The 15,350-nt window shown below is 44.4% G+C and overlaps 1 protein-coding gene across 2 annotated transcripts; it reads left to right on the forward strand.

Annotated features, from left to right (window-relative positions):
* The first annotated feature begins 3,167 nt into the window (after positions 1–3,167).
* Positions 3,168–14,183, forward strand: VCPKMT (valosin containing protein lysine methyltransferase). Of its 2 annotated transcripts, none has more exons than XM_074956560.1 (6): positions 3,168–3,385; positions 4,719–4,829; positions 5,241–5,313; positions 6,792–6,911; positions 9,003–9,107; positions 12,059–14,183. In XM_074956560.1, the coding sequence occupies exons 1-6, from the start codon at positions 3,168–3,170 to the stop codon at positions 12,071–12,073; spliced, it is 642 nt and encodes a 213-aa protein (XP_074812661.1). In that variant the 3' UTR covers positions 12,074–14,183. The 2 variants fall into 2 exon arrangements, with proteins under 2 accessions (XP_074812661.1, XP_074812660.1); XM_074956559.1 differs by having other exon boundaries at positions 9,003–9,112; positions 12,059–14,179.
* The last annotated feature ends 1,167 nt before the right edge of the window (positions 14,184–15,350 follow it).

A 15,350-nucleotide genomic window follows, 5' to 3' on the forward strand; every position in this document is an offset into this window, starting at 1 on the left:
CCCAGGAACCTATCCTTGCAACAAAGCCCGTTGCCAACTGTGTCCACATATCTATTCAGGGGACACCATCATAGGGCCTAATCACATCAGCCACACTATCAGAGGCTCGTTCACCTGCACATCTATCAATGTGATATATGCCATCATGTGCCAGCAATTTCCCTCTGCCATGTACATTGGTCAAACTGGACAGTCTCTACGTAAAAGAATAAATGGACACAAATCAGATGTCAAGAATTGGAACATTCATAAACCAGTCGGAGAACACTTCAATCTCTCTGGTCACTTGATTTCAGACCTAAAAGTCGCAATATTACAACAAAAAGACTTCAAAAACAGACTCCAACAAGAGACTGCTGAATTGGAATTAATTTGCAAACTGGATACAATTAACTCAGGCTTGAATAGAGACTGGGAGTGGATGGGTCATTACACAAAGTAAAACTATTTCCCCATGTTTATTCCCCCCTCCCCCACCACCACTGTTCTTCAGACATTCTTGTTAACTGCTGGAAATGGCCCACCTTGATTATCACTACAAAAGGTTTTCTCCCCCCCCCACCTCCTGCTGGTAATAGCTCATCTTAAGTGATCACTCTCCTTACAGTGTGTATGATAACACCCATTGTTTCATGTTCTGTGTGTATATAAATCTCCCCACTGTATTGTCCACTGAATGCATCCGATGAAGTGAGCTGTAGCTCACGAAAGCTTACGCTCAAATAAATTGGTTAGTCTCTAAGGTGCCACAAGTCCTCCTTTTCTTTTTTTGATCTTGGTTTGTCTAACAAACTGTAACTATAAATGCATGAATTGCATGATAAGGTGAGCTTGTCTATGTTTCTCCAGGATGCATGTGAAACTGTCTAAAAATACAGAACAAAGCTGCAGTCGCATTTCTAGCTTATCTTGTCTGGATGATAAACATATTTCCCTTCCACACCTCTCAGTGGTGGACTTCCTGTGGCTCAAACCTGTTTCCACTGAGGACAATGGCAAAACTCCCTTGCACTTCAGAGGGGGCAGGACGACACTCCCATGGTTCTATGGAGTCCAACTACTGGTACCAATTCCATGTTTGATGCAGATGTAAACCTGCTGCAGTAAACAAGAGGTTCTGATGGACACTCCTATGTTTTAATTAAATGGTCACCTGTAACTGGTACAGCACAGAATTGCCTATGGAAATTTTGTTTTCACTACTGCAGTGTGTTACCGTGACAGACGTAAGTTATCATTATAAAGCCTGCACTGCCAAGCATCCACCCACTCCTCATTTAAGTCCGTCTTTAAAATCCACATCAATCTGTAAATCACAAAAGCTTATGCTCAAATAAATTTGTTAGTCTCTAAGGTGCCACAAGTCCTCCTGTTCTTTTTACGGATACAGACTAACACAGCTGCTACTCTGAAACCTATCAATCTGATGAGTAGACTACTGTTGCATTGTTGGTGGGATTGTAAATAAACAATATGGTCAGCACCTCCTTTGGCATTTCCTTTCCTGAATTGTGTGGTTTGCCTGTTTACTGTAGGTTCTGTATTGCAGAGGGCTGAGCAGACTATTGGTGCTCAATACATAGTTCTATCAAATTGGGAGAACCAGAAATAGCAATTAACTTGGTGCAGTTCTGCTCCAGCTGTCATGTTACTCCTGGGTTCAATCAGGGGTCTCCTTCCCCAGGTAACAGCTGCTCTGGATCTTTGGCTGTCGGCCGAGGAAAGGTTCTGATACACAGCTTCCCAAAGGGGGCCTTCTAGTACAGTTATGCACAGGGTCATGCTTAGGAGCCTCAGTTATCACCTTCTTAAAAAGCTGTTGTGCCATGAGAATTGATGGAACATCAAACTCAGGAACCAGTTTGTGAACCCCTGCCTCACAAAACTCTACTTTCAGGAAGCGTTTGATGATTGTGGACAGTATATGCAGTGAAAGCAACAGTTCTCAACCGATTTACCAGTGTGGGTAAATACTACCTGTATGGCCCTGATGTCACAAGGGCGGCAGCTGTGTGCTGACTGGGCTGCAAGTGGCCCATGGGCCGCAGGTTGAGAACCACTGGAATGAAGTCTGAATGTTGCGTGGTCTTGCTGCTCTCTCTTTTTATGCTCACATGCAGAACAATTGCTAGCAGATTGGAGGGGAGGAGAGAATTGGAAAGATGGAGGGGAAGGAGCTTCAGCCTAGCAAAGCCTCACAGTGTGACGGACACACGGTGAAGGGTACAAGGGAAAATACCAAGCGGGTTGTGAGATGCCCAAATCCATGACAGGTGTGGGCTAGTGCTGCTGTGCGTTCCCAAGTCTTCTGGGGGACCACGGTTTCAAAACTGGGTGCGACAGCCTCCTCCCTCCCCCCCCAGCTGTGCCTCTGCTGCTGTGCAGGGCAGGGCGGTGGGGTAAAGGGGCCGGGGCATGGTATTTGCTGGGGGGACAGGAGCATGGTTTGGCAGGGATAGAGATGCCACTGGGGTGAGGGAGATGGATGTTGGGCACCATCTGGCAGGGGAGGTGGGGATGCCGGCGGATGTTGGGGGAGAAGGCGGGAACTGGTGGAGACCCTGTCTCCGGCAGGGAGGTGACAGGATGCTCAGGGAGGGTAGGTGCTGGGGGGGGCAGGTGGGCACCAGCTTGGAGTACAGCAAGGGGGAGGGGATGTGGGCATCACGGATGGGCACAGTCAGGGGGAGGGAGAACGACCTAGGGATACAGTCAGGGGCCGGGGGCACCGTCCCTGTGGTGGAGGAGAAGGGGGTGGGCAGGGCGCCGGGGGCACCGACCCTGTGGTGGGGGAGAAGGGGGTGGGCGGGGGGCCGGGGGCACCGTCCCTGTGGTGGGGGAGAAGGGGGTGGGCGGGGGGCCGGGGGCACCGTCCTTGTGGTGGGGGAGAAGGGGGTGGGCGGGGGGCCGGGGGCACCGTCCCTGTGGTGGGGGAGAAGGGGGTGGGGAGGCGGAGGAGGAGGAGAAGAAGAAGGAGGTGGCCGGGGACACCGTCCCTGTGGTGGGGGAGAAGGGGGTGGGCGGGTGGCCGGGGACACCGTCCCTGTGGTGGGCGGGGGGCGCCGTCGGCCCGCGGGAGGCGGCGCGGCTCGGCTCGCTCGGCTCGGGGGGGCGGTGCTTCGCCGGGCCGGGCCGCGGCCTGCGCCGCGAGGAGCCGGGCCGGGGCCATGGCGGGGCCGGGCTTCGTGCGGACGCTGGAGAAGCGGGACGGCTCGGCGCTGCGGCTGCAGCAGCGCGGCGCGGGCGGGGTGGGCTGCGTGGTGTGGGACGCCGCCCTGGTGCTGGCCAAGTTCCTGGAGAGCGGGGCCCGGGCCCTGCGCCGCCGCGCCGTGCTGGAGCTGGGCGCGGGCACCGGCGCCGTGGGCCTCATGGCGGCCACGCTGGGGTAGGGCTCGCCTGGCTGGGCGGGAGATGGGGCGGGCCGGGCTTTGGGGCTGCCGCGGTGGATCCGAGCTCAAGCGAGCCCCGAGTCCTGGGGGTCGGATCTGGGGCGTTAGCTCGCCCCTTTAAAGGGGGGGTCACTTGTAACGCTGGGAGCTAGATCTTAACCCCCCCACCCCCCAAAAAAATGTGAGGGGGAGGGGTGCCCGCTGCTGATTCCCGAGGTCGGGGCTGCCCTCAGGGTACGTCCAGGCCGCACACCCAGCTGGGGGCTGTGAGTCGGGTTTGAGCCCAAGCCCCCCCTTCCATCTGTGCAAGAGTCAGTCTCGGGGCGGGGGGTAGCCCACCCCCAGGGCTAGGATCCCCTGGGCCCTGCTGTGGCTAGGGTCTGTGCCCTGTCGTTCTGGAGTGCGGACGCAGCTCAAGCTGCAGACCCGAGTCAGAAGGTCTGTGTCGTGGGGTGGGGACGTGCGAAGCACGGCTGTGAGACCCAGGTCCGGTATTGTCAACCCAGGTTCACTGCTCAATGTGGAGGCTCAAGCACAGGCCTGGAAACACCTAGTCGCAAGCCTGGGTTCCACCCACTTGGGCTTAGTGTTCAGCGTAGACATACCCAAAAGGTAGATCTGTGCTGTAAAAAAAACCCAATTCATGGCAGCAAGTCTCAGAGCCTGGGTCAGCTGACTTGGGCCTAAAAATTGCAGTGTAGACGTTCCTGCTTGGGCTCTGAAATCTAGCAAGGGGCATGGGGTTCAGAGCCTGGGTGCCAGCCCGAGCCCATACAATTTTTAGCCCTGCACCCAAGCCCCATGAGCCCATGTTAGCTGACTTGGGCTGGTCGTGGCCATGCTGTAGGGTTGTTGTTTTCTTTTTTGCAGTGTAAACTATGCTGAGTGACCACCAGCAAAGAGAGTAACAAAAACCCAGCCAATTTCTAAAGATGGGCCTTTAACTGAAGTTATGCAAATTTACACTGGAACTCACCTGGGGGTGCTTTAGTTTAAAATATGGGTGGGGCCTTCAGTGGAAATATCGCTCTGTTTTTATACAAGGATCCCACTTTGTAGGAGTTGTAGTAGAATCCTGTTTCTTGGTCTAACCCTCTTAAATTCTTATGGCAAGTTGCATTTTGTGAGCCAAGTCATCTTTCCATCAGAACAGGAGCAAGAATTGCTGAAGTAACTTGGCACGTATTTAGTCATGACTTTAGTCTGCAGTAGCTTTCCAAAAGGAATGAAAGAGGTTACAGATATGTCTATTTTCAAACATTAATAAGGAGTCTTAAATTTGTGTTTCTGGGGCTTCCTTTGTATGAATTAAAAATATTTCTTTTGTAGGGCAGATGTTACGGTCACTGACCTTGAGGAACTTCAGGATTTGCTGAATGTTAATATTGAAAAGAACAAGCATCTTGTCACAGGCTCAGTTCAAGCCAAGGTACTGAAATGGTTTGTATAATCTTTTAATCTTGATATTTAACTTATACGCAATTGCTGTAGAATGTTAATAAATATTTGTTTTATCAGAGCACTTATGAGCCCTAATCACAGACCAGAACCCCATTGGGCTGGGTACTGTACAAACACAACAAAAGGAGAGCCTTACCCCAAGGAGCTTACAGTCTAAGTTCAACGCAAGAGATAACAGATGCTAAACTGCCAAATATGTTTGGAAATTGTGGTATGATAGATTACTTGTAAAAATGGAAATTTCCCTAAAATATACAGTGGAATAAGTAGTGGAGGACTTAGCCCAAAGTCATATAGATTTTGCACTAAATGTTACACTTTTAAAACATACTTTTTTTTTTTTATATAATTGACGTTTGCATTTTATATTTACCTGTTCACTTTTTCTAGGGGTGAAGATGTAAAAGAATTTCTGCCTGCACCAGATTATATACTTATGGCAGACTGCATTTACTATGAGGAGGTAACTATTTGAGAACTGTAGAAATAATGACAGGTTTCAGAGTAGCAGCCGTGTTAGTCTGTATTCGCAAAAAGAAAAGGAGGACTTGTGGCACCTTAGAGACTAACAAATTTATTTGAGCATAAGCTTTTGTGAGTGAGCTGTAGCTCACGAAAGCTTAAGCTCAAATAAATTTGTTAGTCTCTAAGGTGCCACAAGTACTCCTTTTCTTTTTGTAGAAATAACGAGTTTGATTGGAAAGAACCTGGGAATTTTGGATTTGGTGTGAGAGACTCTGCAATTTGTATTAAAATCTTTAAATAAATATTGCCACTAGTTTTCAATCTATGTGGCTCGGAAGAACATTACTTGGTGGCTGAGTATTGAATGATGAATTTTAAAAGCTGTTGTTTTAAAAATGAGCAAATAACACATTTAGGGTCAAAAAAAGAAAAGGAGTACTTGTGGCACCTTAGAGACTAACTAATTTATTTGAGCATAAGCTTTGAAGTGAGCTGTAGCTCACGAAAGCTTATGCTCAAATAAATTGGTTAGTCTCTAAGGTGCCACAAATACTCCTTTTCTTTTTGCGAATACAGACTAACACGGCTGTTACTCTGAAATCTGACATTTAGGGTCATGTGCTTTGAGGCCTGAATCAGGTCTTTTGAGAGCAGTAGTTCAGAATTGTGCCCAATTTTTTTTTCCTTGGAGTTGTAGGGAAATACAATACTGCTAGCTGATACTGGAGAGTTTCACTGTGTATCGGTGGACATTGTATTAGATGATGCTGAAAGGCTCAGCATTATCTCCCTCAGGGATTCCCCAGGGGTCTGTTGGGAGGAGAAACCATGCTTCAGAAAGTGGCCCTTCTGGTCCATCCCCCTCTGCAGAACTCTCTCCCTGTGGTACACCTGAGCTGAGGCTAGCACAAGATCTGGGTTGGGGGAAGCAATCTCTAGGAACTAGTCCTCCTGACCCTGTTTTTAGTTTTCTCACCAGCCTCCAGAGCTTCGGCCCTACAACTCAGAGCCCTTTTTTCCTAAAGGACAATCTCTAGCCCTAAGTCACATCTTAAAATTAAGTCTGGTTAAATATTTTTTAATTTTTGAAAACAGATGTCTGTAAGTCCAATGTATTGCTGTGAAGAAGTAGTAATCTGGCATATTTCAAGGAAACGGCTACTTTAGCAGTGTAGTATATCCTTGGCTGAGATGATATAGACATAGAGGCTTATAGATAAAACTGACCTATACATGGAAAATGTGTAAAAGGCCATTTTTTCTGAGCAATCTCATATTGTAACTTGTTTTTCCATTTATCCTTTCTGCTAACTACATGTCACTTGTCCTAGTCACTGTACTAAATATAACCCGCTGTCTGAAAAGTAAAATAAGAAAGTGTCCAGTTCAGTGAAACCTGTCTCTAGTTACGGAATATAGTAGTAGTAAAGTGAACGTTGAAGTCTAAGTGGCAAATACTTGATCTCTTTTGGGCAGTCACTAGAGCCATTACTGAAGACCCTGAAAGAACTTTCAGGTCCCGATACCTGTATCATATGCTGTTACGAACAAAGGACTATGGGTAAAAACCCGGAAATAGAGAGAAAATACTTTGAGGTAAGTGTCCTTTGCCATCGCGCATGCTTTGTGTATATGAGGACTGTGTAATGGTTCACTTAAAATCCTCAGGTCACTTCCCTTCTGTGTCTCTGTACAAGTACAATGCATAGTACAAGTCAAGTATGTTTGTTGTGGGAAAATTTCATGTGACTTTGGATGAGAACACTTTTTCAGATGCAGGGAAGGAGTTGATCACCAGTTGCTTAAATTGTGTTTTCTGATTTATTTAATAATCTCCTCCTTTTTGGGGAAAATAATTTTTTTTTAACACCTTAGTTCTGCATTGATGCTTTTGATAATTCACATTCATTGTGAGCATAGTAAACCAGACTCACAAAGGAAGTCAAATAGTTGTGTGTGCTGCTTGAAAGATCTTACAAATTAATGAAAGAGCACCACATGTATAGGTCACTATCTGCAAAAAGAATAATGCAGTCACTTTTGTAGACATGAGCACATTAGCGTTTTGATTCCCCCCCACCCCTGCAGCTGGCTTGATGTTCTCAAACAGGGTCTCAGAGATCCAAAATTAGTCCTTTCAGTTTTTTTAAAGAAATCTCTTCAAAATGTTCTTTTGAAAGTATCGGCTTTTGGTATATTCAGAATATAAGTACAATTTTCTGAAGTGTCAGTGGGACGTAGGAGCCTAAGCTCCATTTTCACAAATGGTTTAGGAGCACAAGTGTCATTGAAATTCAGTGGGATTTAGGAGCTGAAATGCCTAAATGAGCTTGGAAATTTGGGTTTAAGTTGTTAAGTCACTCAGGGTATGTCTACACAGCAATTAAACACCCACGGCTGGCCCGTGTCAGCTGACTCGGGCTCACAGGGCTTGGGCTGTGGGGCTGTAAAACAGCAGTGTAGATGTTTGGGCTTGGGCTGGAGTCCGAGCTCTGGGACCCTGCAATGTGGGAGGGTCCCAGAGCTTGGGCTCTGGTCCCAGAGCTTGGGCTCTAGCCCAAGCCTGAAAGTCTACACTGTAATTTTACAGACTTGCAGCTTGAGCCCTGTGAGCCCGAGTCAGCTGACACGGGCCAGCCATGGGTGTTTAATTGCTGTGTAGACATTCAAAATTTTCCCCTGTATGTCAATATTAGAGCATAAGTAGGTGGCATAGAGGAATTATATCTTGGTCTGGGAACCTCATTGTCACAGCATAGTACTTCATTGCTGGTGGAAAAAACAAATCATGGGTAACAGCTGGATTCTCCTGAGGTACTGCAGGCCAAATAGTCAGAAGTTGTGGAGGTGCTAGTCAGTCCAAAATTTGGCCCTGCATCTGCAAAGCGCAGCCGTTCCACGTGAACACTGGGACCTACAGAATGCCCTAATATGGGCTGGGGAAGAGGGCAAGGACTTCTGAATAATGCCTGTGTATGCCAGCATTACCAATACTCTGAGAATTGCATTGGCTTTGGGGTATATATCATGCTAGTGGCCCTAACAATATCTTGAATGCTTTGGAACCTGGTTACCTGAGGAATACTGCCATGTTGCCAGAGTTGAGATCAGTGCTGGTGCTGGAGCCAGTGCTCCCACAATATAAACAAGAGTGGGTCAGGTGGTCGCATGAGGTTCCTTCTTTGGCTTGCCAGAATCCAGATTTGTTAACTTCCCAAGCATGCTGCAAAGCCCATCTTTTTTCACTGGTATTTAGGGAGGTTGGGGGAAGGATGGGTGGTGATATGATGTGATTTGGCCTAGTACTTTAGTTTTTGTGGAAGAGCTTTTTAACTGGAATTTAGGAACTGGAGATTTGAGGAATTGAAACACTATTTTGATTGATTTTAGGTTTTCCTGTTGGTTCTTAAATTTTGGACGGGTGTATGACTCTGGATTAGCACCAGATAAGTTAAAATTAAAATAAATGTGCTGCGTGGTGTTGTTAAAAATAAAATTGTTAATTACCTAAATCAACAAACTTTTGTGGGAGAGAGGGATCCTTTGGGCTATCTTACCTCCTGAAGCATAGCTGCTTTATGCAGAATATTTTAGGACCGTCAGTGAAACGAATGCACTTAAAGGTATGTTAAAATGTCAACATTGCTAGAAGTATTTTGCTTACTACCTTTTATATTTTAATAACAGCTGCTCCAGATGGACTTTGAGTTGGAAAAGGTTCCACTGGAGAAACACGATGAGGAGTATCGGAGTGAGGACATTCACATCTTGAACATCCGAAGGAAAAAAATGGCAGGGTATTTTTTACTGGCATATTGGAGATTGTCAATAATTCACAAAACTGTGGTTTACCTAGCATAATTTGAGCTGGTGGGTGAGTGTGAGGAGACAGAAGAAATATTCAGCCACCATTCCCAACGTTACAGTATGCAGCAGTTACAGATACATACTAGTAGATTTATACATTCCATGAGCAAGACTTTAGACTGGTTAGGAAACAAGGTTAACGTCCAATCCACATTGCAAACTGAACTGGACCTATGTTTGTAAACGGGCTGGGGACAAGCTAACTGGAACCAGGTTCCCTGGTGTTGTATTTTGTAGTGTAGGGTGGGTCTGAATGGGCTGTTTTAATTGTGCCAGATACGGGGACTTTAACTTTCCAAAACATCAAGCTTAAATGTGAAATAAAAAGTTTTAAAAATAGATATCAAATAAGGCCCCAAGTCTGCAAATACACTTGAACAACACCAGCTTTAAAAGGAAGCTTGGATGTTGAAATATTTATGAAGAAAAAGAATTGCAGATTTAGTCCTTTAAAAAAAAACAAAAACAAAAAAACAAATTAGTGGCAATTGGGTGTCTAACAGTGAATGCTGGGGAAAATGAGGTAGGATCAGAGGTTAAAATAGGGAAAGGACAAGTTAAAAATGACTTAGACAAGTTACATGTCTTCAAGTCACCAGAGCCTGATGAAATACATCCTAGAATACTGAAGGAACTGACTGAGGAGATACCTGAGCCATTAGCGTTTTATCTTTGAAAAGTCAGGGAAGACGGGAGAGATTCCAGAGGACTGGAAAAGGGAAGTTATAGTGCCATTCTATAAAAAGGAAATAAAGACAACCCCGGGGAATTACAGGCCAGTCAGTTTAACTTCAGCTGGAAAGATAATGAGCAAATAATTAAGCAATCAGTTTGCAGACACCTAAAAGATAATAAGGTGATAAGTAACAGCAAGGATTTGTCAAGCACAAATCATGTCAAACCAACCTAGTAGGTTTCTTTGACAGGGTAATAAGCCTTGTGGATGGGAGGAAGCGATAGATGTGTTATAGCTTGACTTTTGATACTGTCTCCCATGACTTTCTCATAAGCAAACTAGGGAAATACAACCTAGATGGAGCTACTATAAGATGATAGGCATAACTGGTTGGAAAACTATTCCCAGAGAGTAGTATATCAGTGATTCACAATCAAGTTGGAAGGGCTTATCAGTGGGGTCCTGCAGGGATTTGTCCTGGGTCCGGTTCTGTTCAATATCTTCATCTTACAAAATTTGTGGATGATACCAAGCTGGTAGGGGTTGCAAGTGCTTTGGAGGATAGGATTAAAATTCAAAATGATCTGGATAAACTGGAGAAATGGTCTGAAGTAAATAGGATGAAATTCAGTAAGGACAAATGCAAAGTATTCCATTTAGGAAGGAACAGTCAGTTGCACATACACAAAATGGGAAATGACTGCCTAGGAAGGAGTACTGCGGAAAGGGATCTGGGGGGTCACAGTGGACCACAAGCTAAATATGAGTCAAAAGTGTTACACTTGCAAAATAAGCGAACGTCATTCTGGGATGTATTAGCAGGTGTGTTATAAGCAAGACACGAGAAGTAATTCTTCCGCTCTACTCTGCGCTGATTAGGCCTCAACTGGAGTATTGTGTCCAGTTCTAGGCACCACATTTCAAGAAGGATGTGGACAAATTGGAGAAAGTCCAGAGAAGAGCAACAAAAATGATTAAAGGTCTAGAAAACATGACCTATGGGGGAAGATTGAAAAAATTGGGTTTGTTTAATCTGGAGAAGAGAAGACTGAGAGGGGACATGATATCTTTTCAAGTACATACAAGGTTGTTACAAAGAAGAGGGAGAAAAATTGTTCTTCTTAACCTCTGGAGATTTTTAAGAGCAGCAGGTTAGACAAACACCTGTCAGGGATGGTCTTCTGGATGATACTCAGTCCGGCCATAAGTGCCGGGGACTTGACTAGATGGCCTCTAGAGGTCCCTTCCAGTCCTATGATTTATAAAGTTGTCTCTTTATTGTTTGGAAGAAAAAAATAGCTGGCAAGCCCTGAGTTGTTCGCTCATGGAATAAAATGCTTTAGTTAATATCTTCCACATTTTACTTACCTTGAAAAGCATAGTACAGATGCTTTTATGGTGAACTATAAGGCAGTCTAGTTTCATTATAGCTCCTGAAAATGTCTGTCCTCTGAAATGCTATCTTGTAATCTCTTACTGCAAAACCTAGCAAATTCCAACTTGATAAAAGTATCCTACAGAAACAGAGCCCTAGCCGCCTACTCTTTCTTCAGTGCTGGAAACAGAAAAGTGTCACAAGGCTGTGTGAAATTAGGCCCTTTGTACACTTATACCAATAGGTCCAGCATTTAAAGTGGAGATCGGAAAAGGGCAAACTGCTTAAACTCTTCAAAAAAGGGTGCATCTCCAAAAAGCACTACAGAAAAACAAATAGTTGATGTGGGGATGTTGGTTTGCTCAATGGGACAATTGAGTTACTGTTGGATATCTTAGGTGTAACAACATTGTACTGGAAACTTTAAGGATACATGGTTTCTAACTTGGAATTACCTATTAGAGCTAGTCATTACCATGAGTTTCATGATGTTCCCTTTAGGAATAATGCTTAAGACCATCTGCATTTGTCTGACATTTGCGAAGCATAGGAGTCAGGGGAAGGAACTCAATACAGTTTTATGTTAAACTTGTTGCTTGTTGTAATGACAAACATTCTAACGCACAGCCTAGCACTGACGCTGGTCTATGGATGAGGTCCTTGGAGACTTTGTTCATGTTAACTAGATCATGTTCTTTCTATATGATGTAATATGGAGAATATATTGTGCAGAGTGTAGTGACAGAACATATCCAGAGCTAGTGTTTAAATACAAGTGGGCCATTTAAAAGCCTGTGTTTGAGGTTTTAAATCTTTTTTTAACAGAATTTCCCATCGTGAGATCTTTGACCACGTTAACAGATCCTCTGGAGAGAAGAGAGAGAGTGTCAATTAACTCAAAGAGCCTGTCTCCAAAGCTGTTCATGGCTCATCTACAGAATTCTTCTAGATGGCGGATTGGGGATGAGACATAAGAAGAAAGTGGGTCAGTCGCTATAGAACCACAATCAGTATCCGCCTTAGAGGACAAACTCGATTTTTTAATATTGACAAAGCAGCCTCACCAAGAGAGAGCTAAAAATGGGACTGAAATGTGACCTAGATTGATGTCACGTTCCATTCATCTGCATGGGCCATCTGTATAGATGGGAGGGCCACACTGGTGAATCAGAGACACAGTGTCAAATAAATCAGATCCGAGCGTTCCATAACAAAGCCTGTCTGAACAGGAGGGCATGCAGGAAGCTGAAGGTCACCCACTTTTCCCGAAGAGGAAACTCCTTATCTTGAATTTCGCCTTAATTTAAGAGCAGATGTCTATGTATATTTCATAAAGAGTTTGTACTTGAGATGGTTCTTGGTTAGCTTTTGTTCTGCACGTAGTTTTGTAGCCTTATCTATAGTTATGGGTTACTTTAACGAATTACCCACCTCAAGGTGGAGGTTTACACCTACTTTAATCTGGGATAGTTGAGCCCCCAAGATTGACTATAGTAGAGAGGTTATCAGTAGAAGAGAGCCTGCCCCATAGTGCACAACAGAGATGCAACAGTGATTTTTCTATACTAATTACTTCTATTAGCTAACCAAACAATACACACACTGCTGTCTGGTAAAGGAGAGACCAACCAATCCAGAATGATGGTATTTGCATTACCCACATTAGGCCTTGCGGAAAAGTCTGAAGTGTTAGTCTTCATCCTCGCTATCATCACCACCACTAGTGGTCATCATTTTGTTGTCTTCCCCCACCAAGGTGCACGAGCCAGGAGACAGCTTTTCTGACGTGATAGGCTGATGTCCACTAGCGTTCAGATGTATTTATGAAGGTTTTAACCCCTTTTCCTTATTTGCACTTCCACACCTCACTGTGTTTGGGGTTCCCTGCTTTGCACAGGCTAACTTGTAAATTCCTCTCCTACTCATTAGCATTTACCTCACCTTATCACTCAGCAGTTATTTTCGAAACATCAGCGTATCACAAACCTAGACACAAGCTCAGCATGTTTATTATTAACTTATCCTAAGGCCTAATTTGGCTAAGCTAAATATTTTACAGGCCTGAGGCATGTAGGTCTTGTGTTACAATATTAATTAATACTTATTTCACTTCTATATACTAAATATACCGGATACCTTTTATCCTTGGCTACAGTTTGTACATTATTATTTATATGGCGGTGGTGTCTCCGAGTGCCCCAGTGATACACCAGCACCCCATTGTGCTAGGCACGATGCAAACCCCAAACAACAAGATGGCCCCTGACCTATGCTAGATTGTTCTCCTTAACTCCGTATGTATATTTATTTCCAATGTTAGTAATTGAAATGTCAAAATCTGACTTTCTGGTGAGTTTAAAATAGTCCTTGTAATACGCTAGTCAGGTCAGCTTTGATTGCTACAGTCCATCTAAATGAATATTTAATGAAATTTAATTTTGGTAGAAAACCTTTTCTTGCGTCTGTGCCATAGTTTAATCAGATATGGCGAGATTGTGTCATCTTGTATCTATGAGGGGTTGCTTTGAGATCAACGGGACTACTTGAATAGGGTACGGAGTGTGTCCCATAATTTTATATTGGTTACATATTACAAAATGTGGCAATATTTCAAACTTCAAAAGCTTATATGTTTGGTGCCAGTGAACATTACTTAAACCCCAGCCATGGATTACTTTGTAGGGATTAAGGTTTAACAATACAGGGCAAGGCATTTATTGAGTCGGTTTGTTAAATTCTGGCACTGTGGCTTCTGTTTAATGCCCCTTCACAGCATTCCTTGTAAACCTTGCACTTCACTGCATAGTCTTTGGCTCTGAAGCATGGCCCACATGGATTGTACTCTTGTTTTAGTAGGCAATTGTGAGTTTGCCCTTGAGATGTAATTGTTGTGTTAACCTATAGTGCAAGGAATTTCGTAACTTTTCAGTTTTACCTACATGGGGAAATCTACCAACATAATTATACCACTATAGTTATACTGATAACTTTCTGCGTGAACGCTCTTTTTCTAGAATAAGCATTCACATGGGCAGTTTTATAGTATAGATAACTATGCTGGAAATTTTTCTTGTGTAGACAAACCCTTAAGCTCCCATTGAGCTGAGTGGGGGCAGAATTAAGTCACTGTGAAAATCCTTCCTACTCTGGCTAGGCTAATGGGGAAGCGATTGTTGGGGGAAGGATAGTTGCTTCTTCCCTGTCCTTGCCTCCCATAGAAGTATTCAGTCATCACAGCTACCCTGTAATTTGTCAGGCCAATGAGTTTCCATTGTAATGTAGGCCTTGGAGCAGTATTTCCAACAACCATAGGTATCTACGTAAAGTAACCGAACTTCTTGACTTTGAGATTTAAACTTTCAATATTTTTCTTATCACAAGAGTTCAGCTTTTTAAAAATTTTATTAGGAGGAACTACGGTGGCTACTGTAAATTATAATCCACCTATCCAATTACCTTCTTTTCACTACCAGGACTCTTTTAGCTGTGTGTTTCTAATATCTGAGTTGTGCTCCTTTAAGGAGAGCGGGAAAGCCCTTTCATATTCCCCACGCTATTTAAATGGTAACCTACAGCTGATTCCACCCAGGAAGAGGGGGAGATGTTAAAACTCAGCTACTTTGCATGGCTTCTTGACACTCCTTCAGTTTTGTGTAGAGGAAACTTTTTAACCCATCTGGAGTCAATGACCAGTCTTAGACGTAATGCTGTTTTATTCCCAACTCCTGCCTCCTGGAGAGATGAGTTGGGGGTGATGCTTTCAGAAAGGCACTTCCCAAGCGGGGGCAGAAAAGTATACCCCCTAAAAGGCAGCTGGTTGTTGCCTTGTTGCGGCAACTGTGGCGTGGGGGACTGGTAACTCTGCTGTTGTTGGCTGGCTCTTGCTGTGGGTTCCCCAGAAAGGCAGACTCATTTGTGCTGCATTCCCTTTCTTGAAACTCACTTTCAGCAGGTTTAATTGACACAGTGGTAAAAACGTGTCTCACTGCTGGCAAGGGCACCTTGTATATACTAGGTGTCGTCTACCAGTTCAGCTGTAGGCAGGGCTGCAGTGACTGGACCCATTTTTACTAGTGCAGTGTCAGTTCAATCTGCTGGAAACAAGTGTGATATATCA

The sequence above is a fragment of the Natator depressus genome, chromosome 6 (assembly GCF_965152275.1).
Source record: "Natator depressus isolate rNatDep1 chromosome 6, rNatDep2.hap1, whole genome shotgun sequence".
Taxonomy (NCBI): Eukaryota; Metazoa; Chordata; order Testudines; family Cheloniidae; genus Natator; species Natator depressus.

What these genes read in the sequence shown, in the direction of transcription:
- VCPKMT (XM_074956559.1), top strand. Translation starts at nt 3,168, where the DNA reads ATGGCGGGGCCGGGCTTCGTGCGGACGCTGGAGAAGCGGGACGGCTCG. An exon ending in CTCATGGCGGCCACGCTGGG is followed by an intron (nt 3,386 to 4,718) that starts GTAGGGCTCGCC and finishes TTTCTTTTGTAG; the next exon opens with GGCAGATGTTACGGTCACTG. An exon ending in TAGAGAGAAAATACTTTGAG is followed by an intron (nt 6,912 to 9,002) that starts GTAAGTGTCCTT and finishes TTTTAATAACAG; the next exon opens with CTGCTCCAGATGGACTTTGA.